The sequence below is a fragment of the Doryrhamphus excisus genome, linkage group LG9 (genome assembly GCF_037039965.1).
Source record: "Doryrhamphus excisus strain RoL-2023G ecotype Guam linkage group LG9, RoL_Dexc_Guam_v1.1, whole genome shotgun sequence".
Classification (NCBI taxonomy): Eukaryota; Metazoa; Chordata; class Actinopteri; order Syngnathiformes; family Syngnathidae; genus Doryrhamphus; species Doryrhamphus excisus.
Genome location: NC_136365.1, coordinates 18,527,366 through 18,546,669, shown reverse-complemented (window position 1 = coordinate 18,546,669; position 19,304 = coordinate 18,527,366). Strand labels below are relative to the sequence as shown.

Here is a 19,304-nt window from a genome sequence, read left to right as displayed (position 1 = left end):
GGAGCCTATCCCAGCTGTCTTTGGGCGAGAGGCTGGGTACACCCTGGACTTGTGGCCAGCCAATCACAGGGCACATATAGACAAACAACCATTCACACTCACATTCATACCAATGGACAATTTGGAGTCGCCAATTAACCTAGCATGTTTTTGGAAACCGGAGTACCCGGAGAAACGAGGAGAACATGAAAATGAGGGTGGGATTGCTAACGCTAACCACTCGACTCCAGCGTGCAGCCCATTACTGGAGCAAGAGAAAGATATTTTCATCTGTCAACGGTATTTCACATGGGACTGTTTTTGTGAAAATGAATGTGAAATATCTGATTCTGGAAGATCTAGAAAGCTTTCTGTGTGTGTTATTGTGTGTAGCTGCTCTATAGAACTCCACAACTCTTATTTCTACACACATTCTCAGAAAACTGGATGAAAAATGAATCATAAAAAACGAAAAATCGTGACGCGTCTTATAGTGTATTGGTGCTGTGTTGGCAAACAGCACCATGACTGCAAGTCAAATTAAAAACAATGTATTGAAAAACAACAACAGTGTGCACTTTACTTGACACAAATCTCATTTTTCTCCTTTTGCCACATAGTCAATGTATGGTATATTGAATGTGTGTGTGTATCTCTATACACACACATACGCACACACATTATAGACATATATGATATAGGGTCTAAACCCAAGCCCACTCATCACCTCCGAGCGGAAGAAGACATTTTCTCTCTCTTAGTGTCACGTTGATGGCCAATCATGTGACCTCTATGTTATATAAGGAGCATAAACCTCTTAAAAATAATAATAATGTTCCGCCCTTCAGGGCGAAGGTGGATAATCCAGCATGATGCCTCAGCAGCATGAACATGAATGTATCTTTTTTTGTTTTAAAGCTGACATTTGCACCTTTTTTAGTCGTATTAGTGGACGTTTTAGCACCTCAGAACAGTTTTATAAAAATATATTTTTCATCGTTATGAGCAGTGTGTATATAACGACGGCCGAGTGTTTAGCGCAGGCCTCACAGCTAGAAGACTGGGGTTCAATTCCACCCTCGGCCATCTCTGTGTGGAGTTTGCATGTTCTCCCCGTGCATGCGTGGGTTTTCTCCGGGTACTCCGGTTTCCTCCCACATTCCAAAAACATGCTAGTTTAATTAGCGACTCCAAATTGTCCATAGGTATGAATGTGAGTGTGAATGGTTGTTTGTCCATATGTGCCCTGTGATTGGCTGGCCACCAGTCCAGGGTGTAGAAGACAGCTGGGATAGGCTCCAGCACCCCCGTGACCCTTGTGAGGATAAGCGTTAGAAAATGAATGAATTAATGTTTTGCTGCAAATGTGTTCCAGTGCTAGTGGACCTAATTGTGGGGCGGACAGGAAGTGACATCGGGGGTCCAAAGTTGATTTTTACAGTGGCAACAGTAGACTGTGTTAGGGATTATAGTGCATGTTGTGTCTCAACCAACATTACAGTAACATTACAGACATCTAGTGGTCAGTGGAGATACTACATCTGCCTTTTTCTTGTTAGATTACAACTCATTCATTCACTTTCTACCGCTTATCCTCACAAGGGTCACAGGGGTGCTGCAGTCTATCCCAGCTGTCTTCAGGCGAGAGGCGGGGTACACCCTGGACTGGTCGCCAGCCAATCACAGGGTACATATAGACAAACAACCATTCACACTCACATTCATACCTACAGACAATTTGGACTCGTCAATTAACCTAGCATGTTTACAACTGTTTTCTCTTAATATTTTGACTTTAATCCTGTAAAATTACTGCTGATTTAAATTTTTTTGTTAAATTATAATTTTCAAATGTGCTGCGGGCCAATAAAGCTGCAGTTTGGACACCCTTGGGACACTTGTTGTCGGGTGTGCATGTATTGGTTCTGTTGCTTTTCCCAATGATTATCGGATTACTATTGCAATAGCTCATCTTAAGTTTGATTAAACTAACCTTTTTCACCCCAGCTCATAATTTTCAATCAAACCCCGAACGAATGAAGCGCATCGGTGCTCTACAATTATCCAGATCCAATCCAGAGTGGACATTTTGTCATTGTTTTGACTTAAAACTCAGGATGAATTCTGGATCCGGATGAAGCTTGACCCCTTTTAGTGGGGTTACCCATAAATCTGTCCATGTGTCCCCCTGGGATCCGCCTCATCCATTCCTGTAGAGTAAAAACCAAGAGGGCGGGAAAAATCATTTTTTCTTCACCTCCCTTTTTGCCCGACTGTCAGTCCTCAACCTAACAGGTTGCACCGTGACCCAGCTCGTTAAACCCTTTTGCCCTTTTTGCTCAGCCGAGCAGAAACCCCATCACTGATGTTCAGGTGAGGGCTGGCCAAGATGAGTCAAGGATGCTTTTAATTAATACCGAAGATCTTTTATCCCCACTTCCAACGCCTTCCTAACTTTTCCGGGCATGGAGTCCTTAATGATGGTAAACAAAGACGATCTATGACTTGTCATCTAGCCAGGATGCTCCACTTGCTCTCATTTTCTTTGGTCTATTTTTAAGACAACGTAGCAGCTAGTTGCATATAGAACACGGCCAGAGAGTTAATGATCTTTTTGTATGCAAAGGCCATGCTTCCGAAAGGCGGCGGGATGATCGGAAGCGGCAAAAGCTCATTAACTCCATGACAGACTCTGCCAAAAGCCTCTTACTCGCTCTCACAATCTCTCCTTCCCGTTCTTGATCCCAAACTAACTCCGCTTTTTGTGTCTTCTTCATGTCGACTGGACTGTTCTTCATTCTATAGTTTCCACGTCCTGTTTCATCAAGCGGAATGATGCAAAGGATCAGGACGTATTGCGAATCGGAGCAGAGCGCGTGTGATTGTGACGGGGCTACACATTACACGCAGGTCTTTAACTCGGGAAGATGATAACAGAAGAGGAGAACGAGGAGAAATGGATGTGTCGATGTCAGCAACATGGATGCCCGCTTTTCCGGTGTAAGGTAGAAACACCAACACCACACTTGTCTGCGTCATCATAAAGTTCACCATCAAAAATCACAAAACTGAAATCGAAGCAACTAACAGTAACAAACGTTACTGTTACAAACAAACGAGGTTCTCGAGGGTACATGGATGAAGAAAAAATAGCAAAAAAATAAATGAGATAGATTTTCAAACAAGGGAATACGCTCGATATGCTCACACGAGCACCAGGACTAAAATGCATTATGAAATATTTATCTTTAGGCTTACATTAGTGGATGTAAACATCACAGTAGTCCTTGCATGAGTACTCATGGTAACACTTCCATCTAGTGGTCACAATGACATACAACAAGAAGACATACTTCACAGAGTTAAAAAATATAATAATATAATAAATGAAAATACAGAATACATGTTAACATGTCAATTACATGACTAAATGAAAAAAGGAAACAGAATTATGAAATATGACTGTTTTGTAGTCACACATAGTTATAAATTGTTATGCGATTTCATGCATCAATAATAATCTGAAATGCATATATATATTCATTCATTTTCTACCGCTTTTCCTCACAAGGGTCACGGCAGTTGCTGGAGCCAATCCCAGCTGTCTTCAGGCAAGAGGTGGGGTACACCCTGGACTGGTGGCCAGCCAATCACAGGGCACATATTGACAAACAACCATTCACACTCACATTCATACCTATGGACAATTTGGAGTCGACAATTAACCTAGCATGTTTTTGGAATGTGGGAGGAAACCGGAGTGCATATATATATTTATTTTATTATTTTTTAATGACTGTAAATAACTTAAATCACTGACATTCTAATTTTCGACCACTCATGTAAACTTTCCAGTGGACATTCAGCGATCCTGCTGGTTCTGAGGTGCACCAAGCGCGCTTGCGCAGCAACCTTTTTGTGCAATAACGTGGAAAAAAACAAGTCTGCACAACCTCTGCAATGCACTTCCTTGTCTCAGGTTACACACACACACACAACGTCAGTGTAGGAATTTACAGGCTAATCAGTGTGTCTCCTGTATGAGCCGCATGGACGCCCTCACTATGAGGACTTTGTGATCCTGCAGTCCAGCCGAAGGCGTACTTCCGGCGGGGGAAGAGGCACACCTTGAGAGACCCCCCACCACCACCATTGTTGTCTGTTTCTGCATACAAGAACATTTCATCTGTCCATCATGTCTCGGAATGAACGGGCCTTCAGGGAGATCCTGCAAAGACCAGGAAACGACACCTGTGCTGACTGTGGCGCGCCAGGTAAGTGGACACGATGTCCCTCTTGTCCGATGTCTCTTTTCCTACTAACTACACTACAACACTTTCTTTATTCGGATTGTTATTTTGTGCTTTTTGAAGTCATTAATTGTTATTTTTGCGGTGTCCAGGAAAAAAAACAAAAAACACTTTAGTTGTATGCGTGTGTGTTTTTTGCAACCTGGAGGCTTGTGGACTAAAAGTCAGTGCGAGTCGGAACATGTTGCTCACGCCCTCACCTTGCTCTGGTTGTCTGTGTTGGCATGTGAAGGAAGGAAGAAGACTCCACAGTTTAGTTCAATGAATCAATGAAGTTCCTTGCAGTGTTTGTTTTATGGGAAGCTAGCTTGCTTTATTGCTGCACAAATAGGCAAAGGTCATACAGCAGAAAGGCAGAGAAGTTGCCAAGCTGTTTAAATGTGTTTAAAGGTGTTTAAATGTGGGCCCCCGCTAAGCTAACGCTGCTCTTAATGCTTAATGTCCCCAGCATTGAATTGAAGCAGGGGTGTCCAAACTTCTTCCAGCGAGGGCCACATAGTGATGACTTGCCACTACAATATTTGTCATGTTTTGGCTTGTAACCGGTCTTGGTAAAAAAAAAGCAAGAACAAAGAAACAGCATCATGACAGCAATGCGGCAACAACTGAAAGAAAAGAAAATTTGTGGTAGTTGCGGGTCACCAGAACGAAAAGCATACAGGACAAAACACAGGGCAAAACAGGAAGCAACTACAAAATAATAGAACATAAACAAGCTGTCATGCAGGCTGCCACACAGGACGCGACAGTACCCCCCTCAAAGACGGATCCCAGATGTCAAAAGGTCCAAAGTCAAAGAGGGATAATATATGCCTTTATTCGTCCCTCAGTGGGGAAATTTGCAGGTTAGATTATCTCTTAATATTTTTACTTTATTTTTGTAAAATTACTGTTACTACCACATAGGACGCGACAGTACCCCCCTCAAAGACGGATCCCAGATGTCAAAAGGTCCAAAGTCAAAGAGGGATAATATATGCCTTTATTCGTCCCTCAGTGGGGAAATTTGCAGGTTAGATTATCTCTTAATATTTTTACTTTATTTTTGTAAAATTACTGTTACTACCACACAGGACACGACAGTACCCACCTCAAAGACGGATCCCAGATGTCAAAAGGTCCAAAGTCAAAGAGGGATTTGGCTGGTTAGATTATCTCTTAATATTTTTACTTTATTTTTGTAAAATTACTGTTAAATGTTATTATTTTTAAATTGGGCATCACTGGATGAAAGCATTTACAACATGCAAGTGATCCTCTTGTCCCCTAGGTGTCACTGTAGTGACAGTAAATGGAACCCTGACACATGAAGCGCATCAATCGGAGTCATTAGTCCTCATTCATTCATTCATTTTCTCCCGCTTATCCTCACGAGGGTCGCGGGGGTGCTGGAGCCTACCCCAGCTACATGTAGCAGCAAATCAAATATAGCCTTAGCTGCCATGTGTGCTGATTGTTATTGTATAACAGGGTCATTTAAGTCCCTGTAAATGTATTGCATCACCATATGTTATTGTTGTTTGTCACAGCTCTAATAAATGAGACACTTCCCTCCTTATTAGTTTGTGCCACGCCTTTCTACTTCCCCTTTGTTTGTGATAGTTAGATGTTAAGAGCACCAAATGAACTCAAGCTAAAAGATTGTATACATCTGAAACATAATTACCTATAGTACCTTTAATGGTAGCAGAACATTTGCATCACACTTTAACTGTCTTCTTATGAGCAGTGACTGCTATAGGCAATTTGTCTTTGTTTATTTACAGCACACATACACTCGTAATAAAGATGTTGTGATGTTCAAAGTGTCCCTGAACTCACCTCGAGAACGTTGTCCCCGCGCCGAATGGATAAACATGTTTGCGAGTTTGCCATACATAAACGGTGCTGCTGTCGATGTGTTCAGGGACCCTAATCAGTTTGTCCTCATCACAGCCGTGTGTGCCATGCCAAGCATTATAGTCTTTTGTTTCATTTTTGAGTTTCATTTTTAATGCTTGTGTAGTGTACCGCAGACTATTAGGGCCACTTAAAAATATTGAAATCAGAGATTTTGAGAATAATGTTGTAAAGGAAAAAAGTCATACTACATTTAGTTGTACATTTACGTGAATTAAGTTTTACATTCATGAGAAAAAGTAATAAATTTACGAGAAAAAATGTCAGAAATTTACAAGAATAAGGTCATACAATTATGAGGATAAAATACATAATTTATTAGAATAAAGTTGTAAATTTCAGATAAAAAAATTTCATTAAAAAGTTGAACATTTTTGACAATTAAGTTGTAAATTTTGTGGGGAAAAAATCGTAAATTAACAAGGATCATACATTAAGAGAAAATAAAATAAATTTAAGAGAAATAAAATCAGAAATTTACAAGAATTTGCTTCCATCACACCCTTCTCACTCCCGGATTCCTACAGATTCCTAACATTAACATCCAACTGCTAGCTACTAGCCGGCTAGCAAATAGCTTCACCACACACTTGCTCACAGAGCCTCAAAAAGGTAAGGCTTGGAGCTGCCTATTTCTAGGCAGAATAGATGTGTCCCGTTACATGCATGAATTACTTGTCTCTTTTAGCTGTTTTTGTATCTTTAGAAAGACGTGTGTTCGTGGATGATGGGCAAAAAAGTGTAGTTTTCCTTTAATGTTACTGCTCATAACGTGTTATTTTTGACAGTCCATACTTTTTATTGTTTGTTTTTGACTTTCTGCTTCTTCTCATTTGGCTCGATCTTCTTTAAGGAATGCTGTGTTCTTCCAAGGCGGACCGTGTTACTGTGCTGTAACGATAAGAATGTTTGCTAGCGAGATAAGAGCAAGCAAAGGCAGCCAAAGTTTGACATCAAGTACTGCAGACAGAACACAAGCTGACATTTTTGAGTATTTTTATGTAACAGTCAACATGTAATCCTTTAAAAATCTAACATGAGCAAGATGTGTTGAGTATTTTAACATTTTTTTTTTCTGCGGAGGCACCAAAAGTACTAAACAAAGCCACATTTTATGAGACTCACAGTGCACACTGTTCAACAACAATGCTGTCCTGTTCTCTTTGCACAGATCCAGACTGGGGTTCCCCCTCGTTGGGCATCTTCATCTGTCTGGCCTGTTCCGGGATCCACCGCAACATCCCGGATGTGAGCAAGGTGAAGTCCCTGGGTTTGTCCCACTGGGAAGACCATGAGGTGCAGGTGAGGTCATCAGCAATCATGAAAGCAGGGTGTAAATATCATTCCAAAATGTTCGTGTTGTCAGTTCATGGCAGAGAACGGTAACGAGGTGATGAAGAGCAAATACGAGGCCGCTGTCCCCGTCTACTACTATAAACCTTCACATAAAGACTGCCAGTGAGTAAGCACAGCACAGACACATGTGATTTTTGGGACCATAATTCATAAATCAAAAGTAATTTATTTTGATTTAGGTCACTTATATTTATTTACATTTATTTTGATGTGGTTTTCTGTCATTTTGGTTTCAGGGAGTTGGGTTTATTTTTATCTAGTTCATATTTATTTAGTTTAATTTTGGTTTACTTTAGTTTAGTTTAGTTTGCTTTAGTTTAAATAAAATAAATCAAAACTGATTAGATTGTTTTTGTTATTTTGGTTTAGTACAGTTTGTTTTAGTTTAAAATGGTTTAGTTTATTTGATTTTGGCTTAGTTCAGTTTATTTAATTAATATTTGTTCACTTTAGTTCAGTTTGGTTTGGTTTAGATAAGTTTAATTTGATTTTGTATTCATTTGTTGGGGGTGTTGTTCATTTTGTTACATTTGTGTTCAATTTGAGTTTAGGTTGAGTTACTTTGATTTATTTTGCTTAATTTTTTGGTTTTCTTTTTTTGTTTAGTTCACATTTATTTAGTTTTTATTTATTTTGGTTGAATTTAGTTTTTATTTAGTTTTGTATTTGTTTAAGTTTGGTTTTGTTTAAAAAATAGTTTAAAACTTTATAAGGAAAAAATGTATAAGGAAAAAAGTCATACATTTATAAGAACTAAGTTGTACATTTACGAGAATTAAGTTGTACATTTATGAGAAAAAAGTAATAGATTTTTTGAGAAACTAAACTTTACTTTAGTTTTTGTGTCGTCAATTTGTGGATGCCTTCAGGGTACTGAAAGAGCAGTGGATACGAGCAAAGTATGAGCGTAAGGAATTCACAGATCTTGCGAAGACGTTTACGTACGAGGAAGGCAAGTGAACACACACATAGACACATAGACACACAGACACAAACATCAACACACACTGACCTTTGATCCTGCAGGTACTCGAGACGGTGCCTTGATGAAGAGAGGGCGGGACAACGGACAGTTCCTCAGTAGGCGATTTGTCCTGTCAGAGAGGGAAGGGACGCTGAAGTACTTCACTAAATATGATGTAAGCACACACACCTACACACACACGTGTGTAGAGCGCTATCTAGGCTGGACGTGTTGAAACAAATCGGCCAAGCATTTGTCAAAGAAACAATTACAACAGCAAGTGTTAGCACTATTTTCTTTGGCGTACTAAACCTGTTTCAACATACACTTTCACACCATGAAAACAAATCAGAATTCACTGCAAATGTCGGTCTAAATCTGGGAGATAACGCCCTAAAGCTTCACGGAATAAAACTAACGGAGCGTTTTATCTCTTTTAAAGTCTCTGGAGTGTGAAACGTTCCCTGGCCGAATGACGACTTTCGTTTCATTACAAGTGGCGGTAATGTTCTAAGCGGGCTAATTTGAAATAGTCTACTTTCATGGGGGTGGGAAAGAACATTTATGGTATGTTTTGGTTTAAGGATGTTTGTATCCATGGCCAAGTGACATAATGTCAAGTATGATGAAACATTTTATTTTTTATTTTATATTATATTATATTTTATTTATATTATATTTTATATTTTATTGTATATTTTATTTTATATTATATTTTATATTTTATTGTATATTTTATTTTATATTTGTATTTTATATTTTTTATATTTATTTATTTATTTATTTTTATTCTAATATTTTGACCTTATTCTTGTAAAATTACACAAAATTTTCTCAGATAATATTATAAAAGTGGGCGGCACAGCGGTCGTGTGGTTAGCGCGCAGACCTCACAGCTAGGAGACCAGGGTTCAATTCCACCCTCGGCCATCTCTGTGTGGTTTGTTTGCATGTTCTCCCCGTGCATGCGTGGGTTTTCTCCGGGTACTCCGGTTTCCTCCCACATTCCAAAAACATGCTAGGTTAATTGGCCACTCCAAATTGTCCATAGGTATGAATGTGAGTGTGAATGGTTGTTTGTCTATATGTGCCCTGTGATTGACTGGCGACCAGTCCAGGGTGTACCCCTGGACAGCTGGGATAGGCTCCAGCATCCCATGCGACCCTTGTGAGGAAAAAGCGGTAGAAAATGAATGAATGAATGAATATTGTAAAAGCGAAGCAGGGTTAATACAGTAATAATACAGTAATAAAAACCAATACAATCGTGCAGGCCAAGGAACCCAAAGCTGTGATCAAGGTCGACTCCATCAACGCCACCTTCCAGCCCGAGAAGATCGGACACCCCAACGGTCTGCAGATCACGTACCTCAAAGACTACAGCACCCGCAACATCTTCCTCTACCACGACAACGGCAAGGTCCGACTCAGGTGGGGGGGGGTCGAGGGGTCGTCGGTGTGCCGCCATCCCAACCCTAACTCCTGATGTTCTTCCTGCAGGAGATCGTAGACTGGTTCAACTCCATCCGAGCCGTTCAGCTTCACTACATGAAGGTGGCGTTCCCCGGAGCCACCGACTCAGAGGTCAGCGCAACGCAAATGATTTGTCCTCACGCTTCCTGTCAACTTGTGTGACTTTGTCTGTTTGAAACCCCCAGCTGGTACCCAAACTCACCCGCAACTTCCTGAAGGAGGGATACATGGAGAAGACGGGACCCAGGGTGAGTCCTCAAGTGTGTCTGTATCAGTGTTTTTGCCTAAAAACAGCAGCACCCTCTTGTTATGTAGAGGATCTTTGATTTGCATTTGATTTTTTTGCCCACCCTCGGCCATCTCTGTGTCCCACATTCCAAAAACATGCTAGGTTAATTGGCGACTCCAAATTGTCCATACGTATGAATGTGAGTGTGAATGGTTGTTTGTCTATATGTGCCCTGTGATTGGCTGGCCACCAGTCCAGGGTGTACCCCGCCTCTCGCCCAAAGACAGCTGGGATAGGCTCCAGCACCCCCTGCGACCCTCGTGAGGATAAGTGGTTAAAAATGAATGAATGAATGAATGAATGGATTTTTTGCAGTAGGTCTTTTCAAACCAGCAGAGCACTCCTGTTGTATAGTGGATCTTTGACTAGCATTTCTGCAGCAGGTGTTGAAAAACAGTTGAGTGCAGTTACAGCATTGTCCTTGCTAATAATTCCCAAAACAAGCAGCCATTGTTTAATTATTAAAATTATTTGTGCAATTTACTGTTTACGCTCTACATTGTTGTTCATATTTGATGTCATCTATTTATTCTCCACATTATTATTCAGTCATTCATTTTCTACCGCTTTTCCTGTCCCAGCTGTCTTTGGGCGAGGGGCAGGGTACACCCTGGACTGGTGGCCAGCCAATCACAGGGCACATATAAAACAAACAACCATTCACACTCACATTCATACCTATGAATTAATTTGGAGTCGCTAATTAACCTAGCATGTTTTTGGAATGTGGGACGGGGAGAACATGCAAACTCCACACAGAGATGGCCGAGAGTGGAATTGAACCCTGGTCTCCTAGCTGTGAGGTCTGTGCACTAACTACTCGACCGCTGCCTTCACATTATATTATTATTATTATTATTATTTATTATTATACGGGAGCCAGGCAACGACATTTTGTTGGCAATTTCACTGCTCTACCTATCTATCCATCCATCCATCTATTGTGCACAGAATGTGCACGTGTGCTTTCATGCAGACTGCGTGTCCACGGAGACAAGCTGGCTAACAAGAGCATCAAAGACATAAACACGTGGAAAGAGGGCGTGTTCCCTAAGCTCTAGCGAGTGTTTGATTCCACTGATGTGAACATTTGGCTTTCGGCTTTCAAATGTAATATGGAAGATTTAAACGACTTCCCTCAGATGATTTGTTATTAAAAAGCCTCAAATCAAGTGTCACTCACTTTTATGGTGTGAACATGAATCAAGGGGACATGCGAATGCAATTGGGCTAAGTATGTTGTTCATCCATAGCAGACAATGTGTTTAAATGACTGTACTGTTGACTAATAACAGGTCAATCCAAATACAATGCTGCCATTGTTGTTGGTCTGATTGTGTCTTTTGTGTGTTTGTGTAGCAAACAGAAGGCTTTAAGAAGCGTTGGTTCACTTTGGACCAGAGACGACTCATGTACTACAAAGACCCTCTGGTAGGACAGTAACACACACACACACACACACATCCAAATGTTAACCGGGGCGGCCATAACTGAGGTGTAACTTTCTATTTGTAGTCGTGCTAACCGTTTCTCCATGCAGGACGCCTTCGCCAAAGGCGAGGTGTTTCTGGGCACCAAAGACAACTACAGCGCCTCAGCCGGTCTTCCCGCCGGCACCTACTGCAACGGCGCCTGGCAGCACGGCATCACCATCGTCACGCCCGAGCGCTGCTTCCTGTTCACGTGCGAGACGGAGGCCGAGCAGCAGGACTGGCTCAAACACTTCAATGACGTCATGAGCGCTCAGATGTCCCCCCAGGAGTACACCAGTACGTGCATTCTTAGCTTCGTCTTTTTTAGCTCTTTTATATCTTTATAATGCACAGAATAGAAAACATTTTCATGTGTCATCATTTTTTTTCCATGCATGTGTCGTGAATTATTATGTCATTTTCCTTTTGGACATGAGAATAAATGTTTTTTCTTTCTTTCTTTGTGTGTTTTTGTCCCAGTGGAGGCTTTGTTCAAGCACCGACACTGACTGACCAGAGGAGGCGCCCTACCCCTCGTCGTTTCAACTCAGTCAACTTCAACCAGGAACTTCAGTGCAAAGTATTCCAAAACATGGAAGTCAATCATGTGAGTCAGTCTAATTGTATCATTATTGACTGAAAAGTGTCATACAAACATCAACATTTTTAATAGTATTATCTCTCGGTAGAGTTAAGTAAAGTGGAGGTTTAGAGGTTAGAAAGTCACATTTGTCATAGTTTGTCACATACTGTGCTGTTTATAGGCTATTCAACGGTGCATTGGCGCCCTCCAGTGGCTCATTTAGTCACTACCAAGTCTCACACTATGTACTCAAACATTGAAATATGTTTTATTTGACTTTTATTTTCATTTTTTATTGTTGCCACAGTTATGTTCATGTTTTCTAGGGAGTTGTTTTCACCAGACTTCCTCCCAAAATAGTAACCAAGTAGTTTCATATGTTTCTTACTGTTTATTTTTTCAAATATGGCATGACAATATGAAAAACCTAGAGCTTCCAATAATAAAATGTTTATTTGGGGAGTTTTTTGTTTAATTCCATACTTTATTTTTCTATATTTTGCATATATTTTTTTAAACTTGTTCAACTAATTTCTACAAAAAGGGATGAAAAACGTTCTCCACACTGTAGCGACGCCCTCTATTTGTCTCCACCAATGAAAAGAGTCCTGTTAAGTGTGGTGCATGATGAGGCACACTCCTTTACAAAACTTTGACACCCTGCTGAGGAAAAACCACAAACGGAAAGGAGGAAAGGAAGAAAAGACGGGGACGACCTCCAAAGCACCGGAAGAAGCTGTGAGGATTCATGCGTGATATCGGCGCCTGAACATGGACTCAGCTGCTGATGGTCCTCATGGGGGGTATGTTGTTCCTGGAGGTACTGGAAGTGTCCCAGCTTGGAATAGTTGGGTCTCAAGTGACAATACTGGATCAGACTAAGGAGACAATTTAATGCACTTTTGGATCGGCAATGAACCGCAGTGCCAGCAACGCCACTGGAGACGCTGGGTCCTCAGAGGGCGCCGGCGGTCTGTGGGTGACATCCCTGCTGGGCTCCACGTTGCTTGTCATGTGGGTCCTGGGCGTGGCGGGCAACGCATACACCCTGGTCATCACAAGATCGGCCGCGCTGCGCCGCATGGGCTCCGTGTACGTTTACATCGGGAACCTGGCCCTCGCCGACCTGCTCTACCTGTCCACCATCCCTTTCGTGGTGTGCACCTACTTCGCCCACGACTGGCTCTTCGGCGACGTGGGCTGCCGCATCCTGCTGAGCCTGGACCTCCTCACCATGCACGCCAGCATCTTCATCCTGGTAGCCATGAGTCTGGAGCGCTACCGTGCCGTTGCCAGGCCCTTCAGAGCCCGCGATTCTTCTACCCGTAGACGGAAACTGGCGGCGGCGGCCATCTGGGCCACGGCCTTCATGCTCACGCTTCCCATGATGGTGATGATCCGACTTCGGGAGGGTAAGCCATCTCCGAGCGGTGAGATCAAGCGGATGTGCTTCCCGACTTGGACCCTGGAGGCCTTTAAGGCATATGTTACCATCCTCTTCCTGACAAGCGTTCTTGTCCCCGGGTTAGTCATCGTCGGACTCTACGTGGGTCTCGCCAAGCGCTACTGGGCGGCACAGGCCAGACTGGCGGGAAGCAGCAGCTCAGCCAGAAGACGAGGACTCAAACACCGCGTCATCTCCATGATCTTCAGCATCGTGGTGGCCTACTGGGCTTGTTTCTTGCCTTTCTGGGCGTGGCAGCTGGCCCAGCTCTTCTCTGCGGAGTCCCTCAAGGCGCTGTCCTCGTCCACGCTCCATTACGTCAATTTCTTCGTCACGTGCTTAACATACGGCAACAGCTGCATCAACCCTTTCCTCTACACGCTCCTCACACGGAACTACAAGGACTACCTGGCCCAGAAAGGTCAGTCGGCCGCCTCGAGCAGGACCGAGCCGATTTCAGCTGTAAGCCCGCCTTCGAGGACGCGTAGTCCAGGTGGAAGTCTCGACTGAACGTCTGATCTCTGTGTCGCTTCTCTTAATAATAAACAAAAAGAAACCTTACGAAAGCAGGTGCAGGTATGCTCACTATTTGGCGTGTTCAAGCTACTGCAGTAAAGTAGTAAGCTTAAATATGAGCTCACTATTTGGCAAGCTGTCGGTCAGTAGCTGGCTTGTGTCTTGGCTTGGGAAATATTCAAAAATGGTCCTTTTATAGAATATTTTAAGTCCCTTAATGACCATATGGTGCTATTTTGTATGTTTGTGCAAGATTTACATTTTTCCACACAAAATGCTGAAAAATTCAATATTTTAGGTTCCATTCTTACATTTTTTTTTAACCAATCCATGTAGACATGCTCAAAGTTTTTTGTATTTCAAGAAAAAGCAGCCTGCATTTTGGCTTTGCATGGTCTGTGACAAACACGTTACGTTTTATGTTTATATGCTATGTTTTTATTTAATTTTTTTCCTTTTTCTCACGTACATTTTCTTCTCTTCATATTATGTCTTTATTCTCGCAATATTTAGACTTTATTGTCGTATTATTTTACCCAACTTGAATTTCCCTAAATTGCAAAATATAATCTTTGTTTTTTTCATAATATTCCAGCTGTCATTTTTAGTCATTAATATTTCATTATTTATACATTTTTTTCTCTTAGTATGGATATTTTCCTAATATTTTGCATTTATTCTCATAAAACTACTACACGTTCTTTGCCATTTTTTGCAACTTTTTGTGGTTTGTTTTTTTTTATGTATTTTCCAGAATGTTCCAAGGGTCAATAAAAAAAAAAAAAAAACAGCCGTGGGCTGTAAATGGCCCTCAAGGCTCCATTTTGGACACCCGTGTTATAAGGTGATAGAACCATGTGATTTCTTCAAGCCAATCAATAATAATAATAAAAGAAAATAAATAATAAAATATAATAAATAATAATGAATATTCTACAATTTTCTTAAACTAAAGAAATTACAAGTGTGTATATTTGTCTTAAAAATGTAGTTTAAAAATATATATATATATATTAAAATCTTGCAATGAACAACGGTAATTTTGTAAAAAAAAAATTTTAACTTTCTAAGTATTCCCATTTGGCTTCCCGGGAATGTCCTGACGTCTTGCAACATTCCTCATCCTCTTGTACTTTCACGTCCTCCTACTAATTGTCCCTTGTGTCCATGTCACACGCGTTTTGTTTTTTATTTTGGTTGCTTTGTATCTCTTCCAAATAGACGCTATGCTACAAAATGATGCTTTACAAATAACATAATTATACATTGGAGATAATTTGGTCTTATGTCAAGAAGTCAAATAAAAAGATTGAACATTTTTATGGCATTTATTAGCAAAGCAGTAGACTTTACAGTACACTGAGATAGGATGCGCTCTGGCACCCTCTGCAGGTCTTTATATGATATTACAAGGTCACTCCTGCAACGTCCACGTTTCCAGGAGCCTAAGATGAAGGAGGAGTTGCGTCCGGGTTTGAACGTTTACACATGCTGACGGATGCTACTACTTGATCTTGATGCCGACGATCCTGGCGTCGCCGCTCACGTCGAAGTACTTGTACTTGACGTCCCCCAGTCGGTTGGGGAAGCTCATCATGCTACCATCGGGCAGCTTGATGTAGAACTCCTCGTGGTTGAAGTTGATGTAGAACTGCAGGGAGGTGAAAGGAGAAGAGTCAAAAGGTTTTTCGCTCAAGCCAACCCATGTAGAGAAGACCTGCTTGGACTTCGGACCTCAAAGGAGACCCCTTATCTTTAAAAGTGGCTTTATGGCTCAATAAAGGTTCCTGTGATTATTACCTAGCGGAGGCATAGTACAGAATACTGCCTCCACTAACGATCCTTGTCTAAAGATTGGAGTGTCGGACCAATAAAAGGACTTTAACGACACCAGTAAACATCCTTAAACGCTCATGAGCAGAGTTTAGTTAAGCCAGACTCAGTGTCACTGTACGACCTTGCTTATTTCATACTATGAACAGAGCTTGTCTTCTTTTTACACTTGTGTGACCTGACCCCCTAAAAAAAAAAGGCCCACCTTGCACTCCTCCCCTCGCGTGAAGCCAAAGTTGCTGTCCCGGTGCTCGTCGCCCCAGCAGCCTCCAGACAAGGAGTTGCACACAATGACGCCGTCGTCGAAGCGAGGGTTGAAGTGCAGGGCGATATTATCGGAGTCGTGGCCGACGTTGATGGCGAAGCTGTGCCGTGAGGACAATGTGTTAGAAAGATGAATTTGAAAAAGAAAAAAAAAGCGCTGATAGCGAGCACTCACGTGCAGCAGTCGTCTTTGGGCTTGATCCTGATCTTGAACTCGTGCCCCTCCTTGAAGGTCATGTCCTTGACTTTCTGTGAAGGACAACAACAACAATGGTAGACTGCTGTCAACTTGTGGTTGAATAGTTGGATGGATGATGATTTGTTTGTGCTTTGATGAATGGATGGATGTAAAGGATAAATGATAGATTGTCAATGGATGGATGGATGTTGGGATGTCTGCTGGGTGTATAATAGAGAGTGAGGAGATGGATGATTGGTTGGATGGATGGTGGATTAGCACTGGACAGTTGGACGGTTGATAAAGGATTGTATCAAAGCATGGATGAAAGGCTGTTGAATGAATGATAACTTGTCACTGGTTGCATGATTGGATGGGCAATGATGGACGTTAGACCGCGGTTGAATGGTTGGATGGTAGTTTGTTGAATGGATGAAGACTTGTCAATGGAAGGGTGCACATAAGATGAATGGCTGGATGCATGGGTGGATATAAGGTTGACAATGGATGGACGAATATAGGTTTTCTGTATGGATGATACATTGTCAATAGATAGACGATTGGTTGGATGGATGGTAGATTTCCACTGGATGAATGGATCCTTGTATTGAACACTTGTCGATGGCTGATAGTGTGGATGGATGAAAGTTTGTTGGATTAATGATGACTTGAATGGATGGCTGGCTGATTTGTCAATGGATGGGTGCATATTGGATGGATGAATATGATGTTGTTGGATGGATGATTGATTGCCAATGGATGGATGTTGAACCAATGATTGTTTACTGATGGATGGATGGATGGATGGAAGCTTGTTGAATGAATGATGACTTGTCAATGGATGGGTGCATATTGGATGGCTGAATATAATGTTGTTAGATGGATGATGCCAATTGATTGCCAATGGATGTATGGATGTTGGACCAATAGTTGTTTGCTGATGGATGGAGTCAATGGATGGGTGCATACTGGATGGATGGATGGATGGATGGATGGATGGATGGATGGATGGCTTGATGTTGGTCCAATGATAGATTGCCATTGGATGAATGGAAGTTTGTTTGAATGGATGAACACTTGCTGATGGATGGACGAATGGATGGATGGTTAGATGGATGAAAATTGACTGGATGGATGATTGTCAATGGACTGGTGATTGGTTGGATGGATGGTAGATTAACAGTGGATGAATAGATGGTTGGATGAATGGAGGTCTGTTGGATGAATGATGACTTGCCAATGAGTGGTTGCATTTGAGATTGATGAATATTATGTTGTTGGATGGATTGCTATTGGATGGATGGATGGATGGATGGATGAAAGTTGGCTGGATGGATGATTGTCAGTGAACTGGTGATTGGTTGGATGGATGGTAGATTAACAGTGGATGAATAGATGGTTGTGTGGAAATTGTTGGATGGATGATAGATTATGGATGGATGGAAGTCTGTTGGATGGATGATGACTTGTCATCATCATCGTTATCATGATTGGATGGCTGAATGGATGCTGAAGGGATGATGACTTGTCAATGGATGGGTGGATATTGGAAGGATGGATGAATGTAAGGATGAATGGATGGATGATAGGATGGATTGTGGTTGAATGGTTGGATGGATGGCAGTTTTTTGGATGGAAGATGCTTTGTTGATGGATGGATGGATGAAATATGTTTGTTACATATATGGATGGATGGATACGAGGATGGCTGGCTGGTTGATAGATGATAGGTTGCCATTGGATTGTCAAACAGATATATACCGTATCTGTGTATTTTTTATAGTACTTTATACAGTACTACAATTAGTTTGTAATGAGCAGATATTCATATGGTGTGATTGTATGTGCAGGTAAGCGGTGTGGTTCCACAAATGATTATCAGAGGTGTTCTTATCATGGTCATTGTTGATCATCAACCAGGATACAACATGAACATCATGGCTGTAAAAAGCACCGAAACAGGAAGGTGCTGTTTGTTCGCCGCATGCACCGCCATATAAGACAATAAAAGCATAAAGACACGCCTCAGTGGGAACCTTCTGGCAACTAACGTAATACAATACATGCAGAATGGAGTGCAGTTGTCCCTTATTATGAAATGGATGAAACCCATACTACTGATTTCAAATTGTATCCATGGAATTTACAGTTTGTTTTCCTAATCAATAAAAATATAACTTAATGTTGCCTCTCATCAACACACAGCTAGATACTCTGTCACATGTCATTATTATTATCCTAATGATTTCCATGACACGTTATGCACAAATACACATCAATAGCAATATAGACACATAGTTACATAATAACAAACTTTACAATTCAACATTACAACTCATCAGAACGACCAAATTAGTATTGACATGAGTAATAACATTTCATTTGATCTGGTGTGAACTTTATTGCTCCACTTACCATCTTGGCTGTCTTCGGTGGGTCTTCTGCAGGTCGTGCCTCGAGTGACAGAGACCCGTGATGGCAGTTTCTTTGCTTTATATAACACAGGTGAGCCGATGCAGGAGGGGGCAGGTCGCTGCAGGGGTCAGCTAGTAAAACATTTCCCACCAATGACGGCACGGGAGCACTAGGTAGGCCTACAAGTTTGCTGTGGCACTTCCTACCTGCTCATGTATTGCAAAATGAAAAGATACTGCACGGGGTGGAATTGAAATTATATTACTGATAGTTGTTGGCCAATTAGATAATATACATGCTTAAAATGACTGTATGATGCAGTGCAGAGA

At 41.5% G+C, this 19,304-nt stretch overlaps 3 protein-coding genes across 3 annotated transcripts; 2 read left to right on the top strand and 1 right to left on the bottom strand.

Moving 5' to 3' along the window:
• Positions 1–3,942: 3,942 nt before the first annotated feature.
• On the top strand, positions 3,943–13,217 carry LOC131139653 (arf-GAP with dual PH domain-containing protein 1). Its single transcript, XM_058089454.2, has 11 exons — positions 3,943–4,253; positions 7,360–7,490; positions 7,555–7,646; positions 8,414–8,496; positions 8,571–8,683; positions 9,782–9,928; positions 10,009–10,092; positions 10,167–10,229; positions 11,630–11,701; positions 11,811–12,039; positions 12,223–13,217. Exons 1-11 carry the CDS (start codon positions 4,175–4,177, stop codon positions 12,249–12,251), a joined length of 1,122 nt encoding a protein of 373 aa, XP_057945437.2. The 5' UTR covers positions 3,943–4,174; the 3' UTR covers positions 12,252–13,217.
• A 10-nt stretch (positions 13,218–13,227) lies between these two features.
• Positions 13,228–14,315, top strand: uts2r4 (urotensin-2 receptor 4). The gene has a single exon (XM_058089467.2). It carries the CDS (start codon positions 13,239–13,241, stop codon positions 14,277–14,279), a length of 1,041 nt encoding a protein of 346 aa, XP_057945450.2. The 5' UTR covers positions 13,228–13,238; the 3' UTR covers positions 14,280–14,315.
• A 1,299-nt stretch (positions 14,316–15,614) lies between these two features.
• Positions 15,615–19,040, bottom strand: lgals2b (lectin, galactoside-binding, soluble, 2b). The gene is made up of 4 exons (XM_058088336.2): positions 18,976–19,040; positions 16,558–16,631; positions 16,324–16,483; positions 15,615–15,936 (listed from the first exon to the last, which is right to left on the bottom strand). Exons 1-4 carry the CDS (start codon positions 18,976–18,978, stop codon positions 15,790–15,792), a joined length of 384 nt encoding a protein of 127 aa, XP_057944319.2. The 5' UTR covers positions 18,979–19,040; the 3' UTR covers positions 15,615–15,789.
• Between the last annotated feature and the right edge of the window lie 264 nt (positions 19,041–19,304).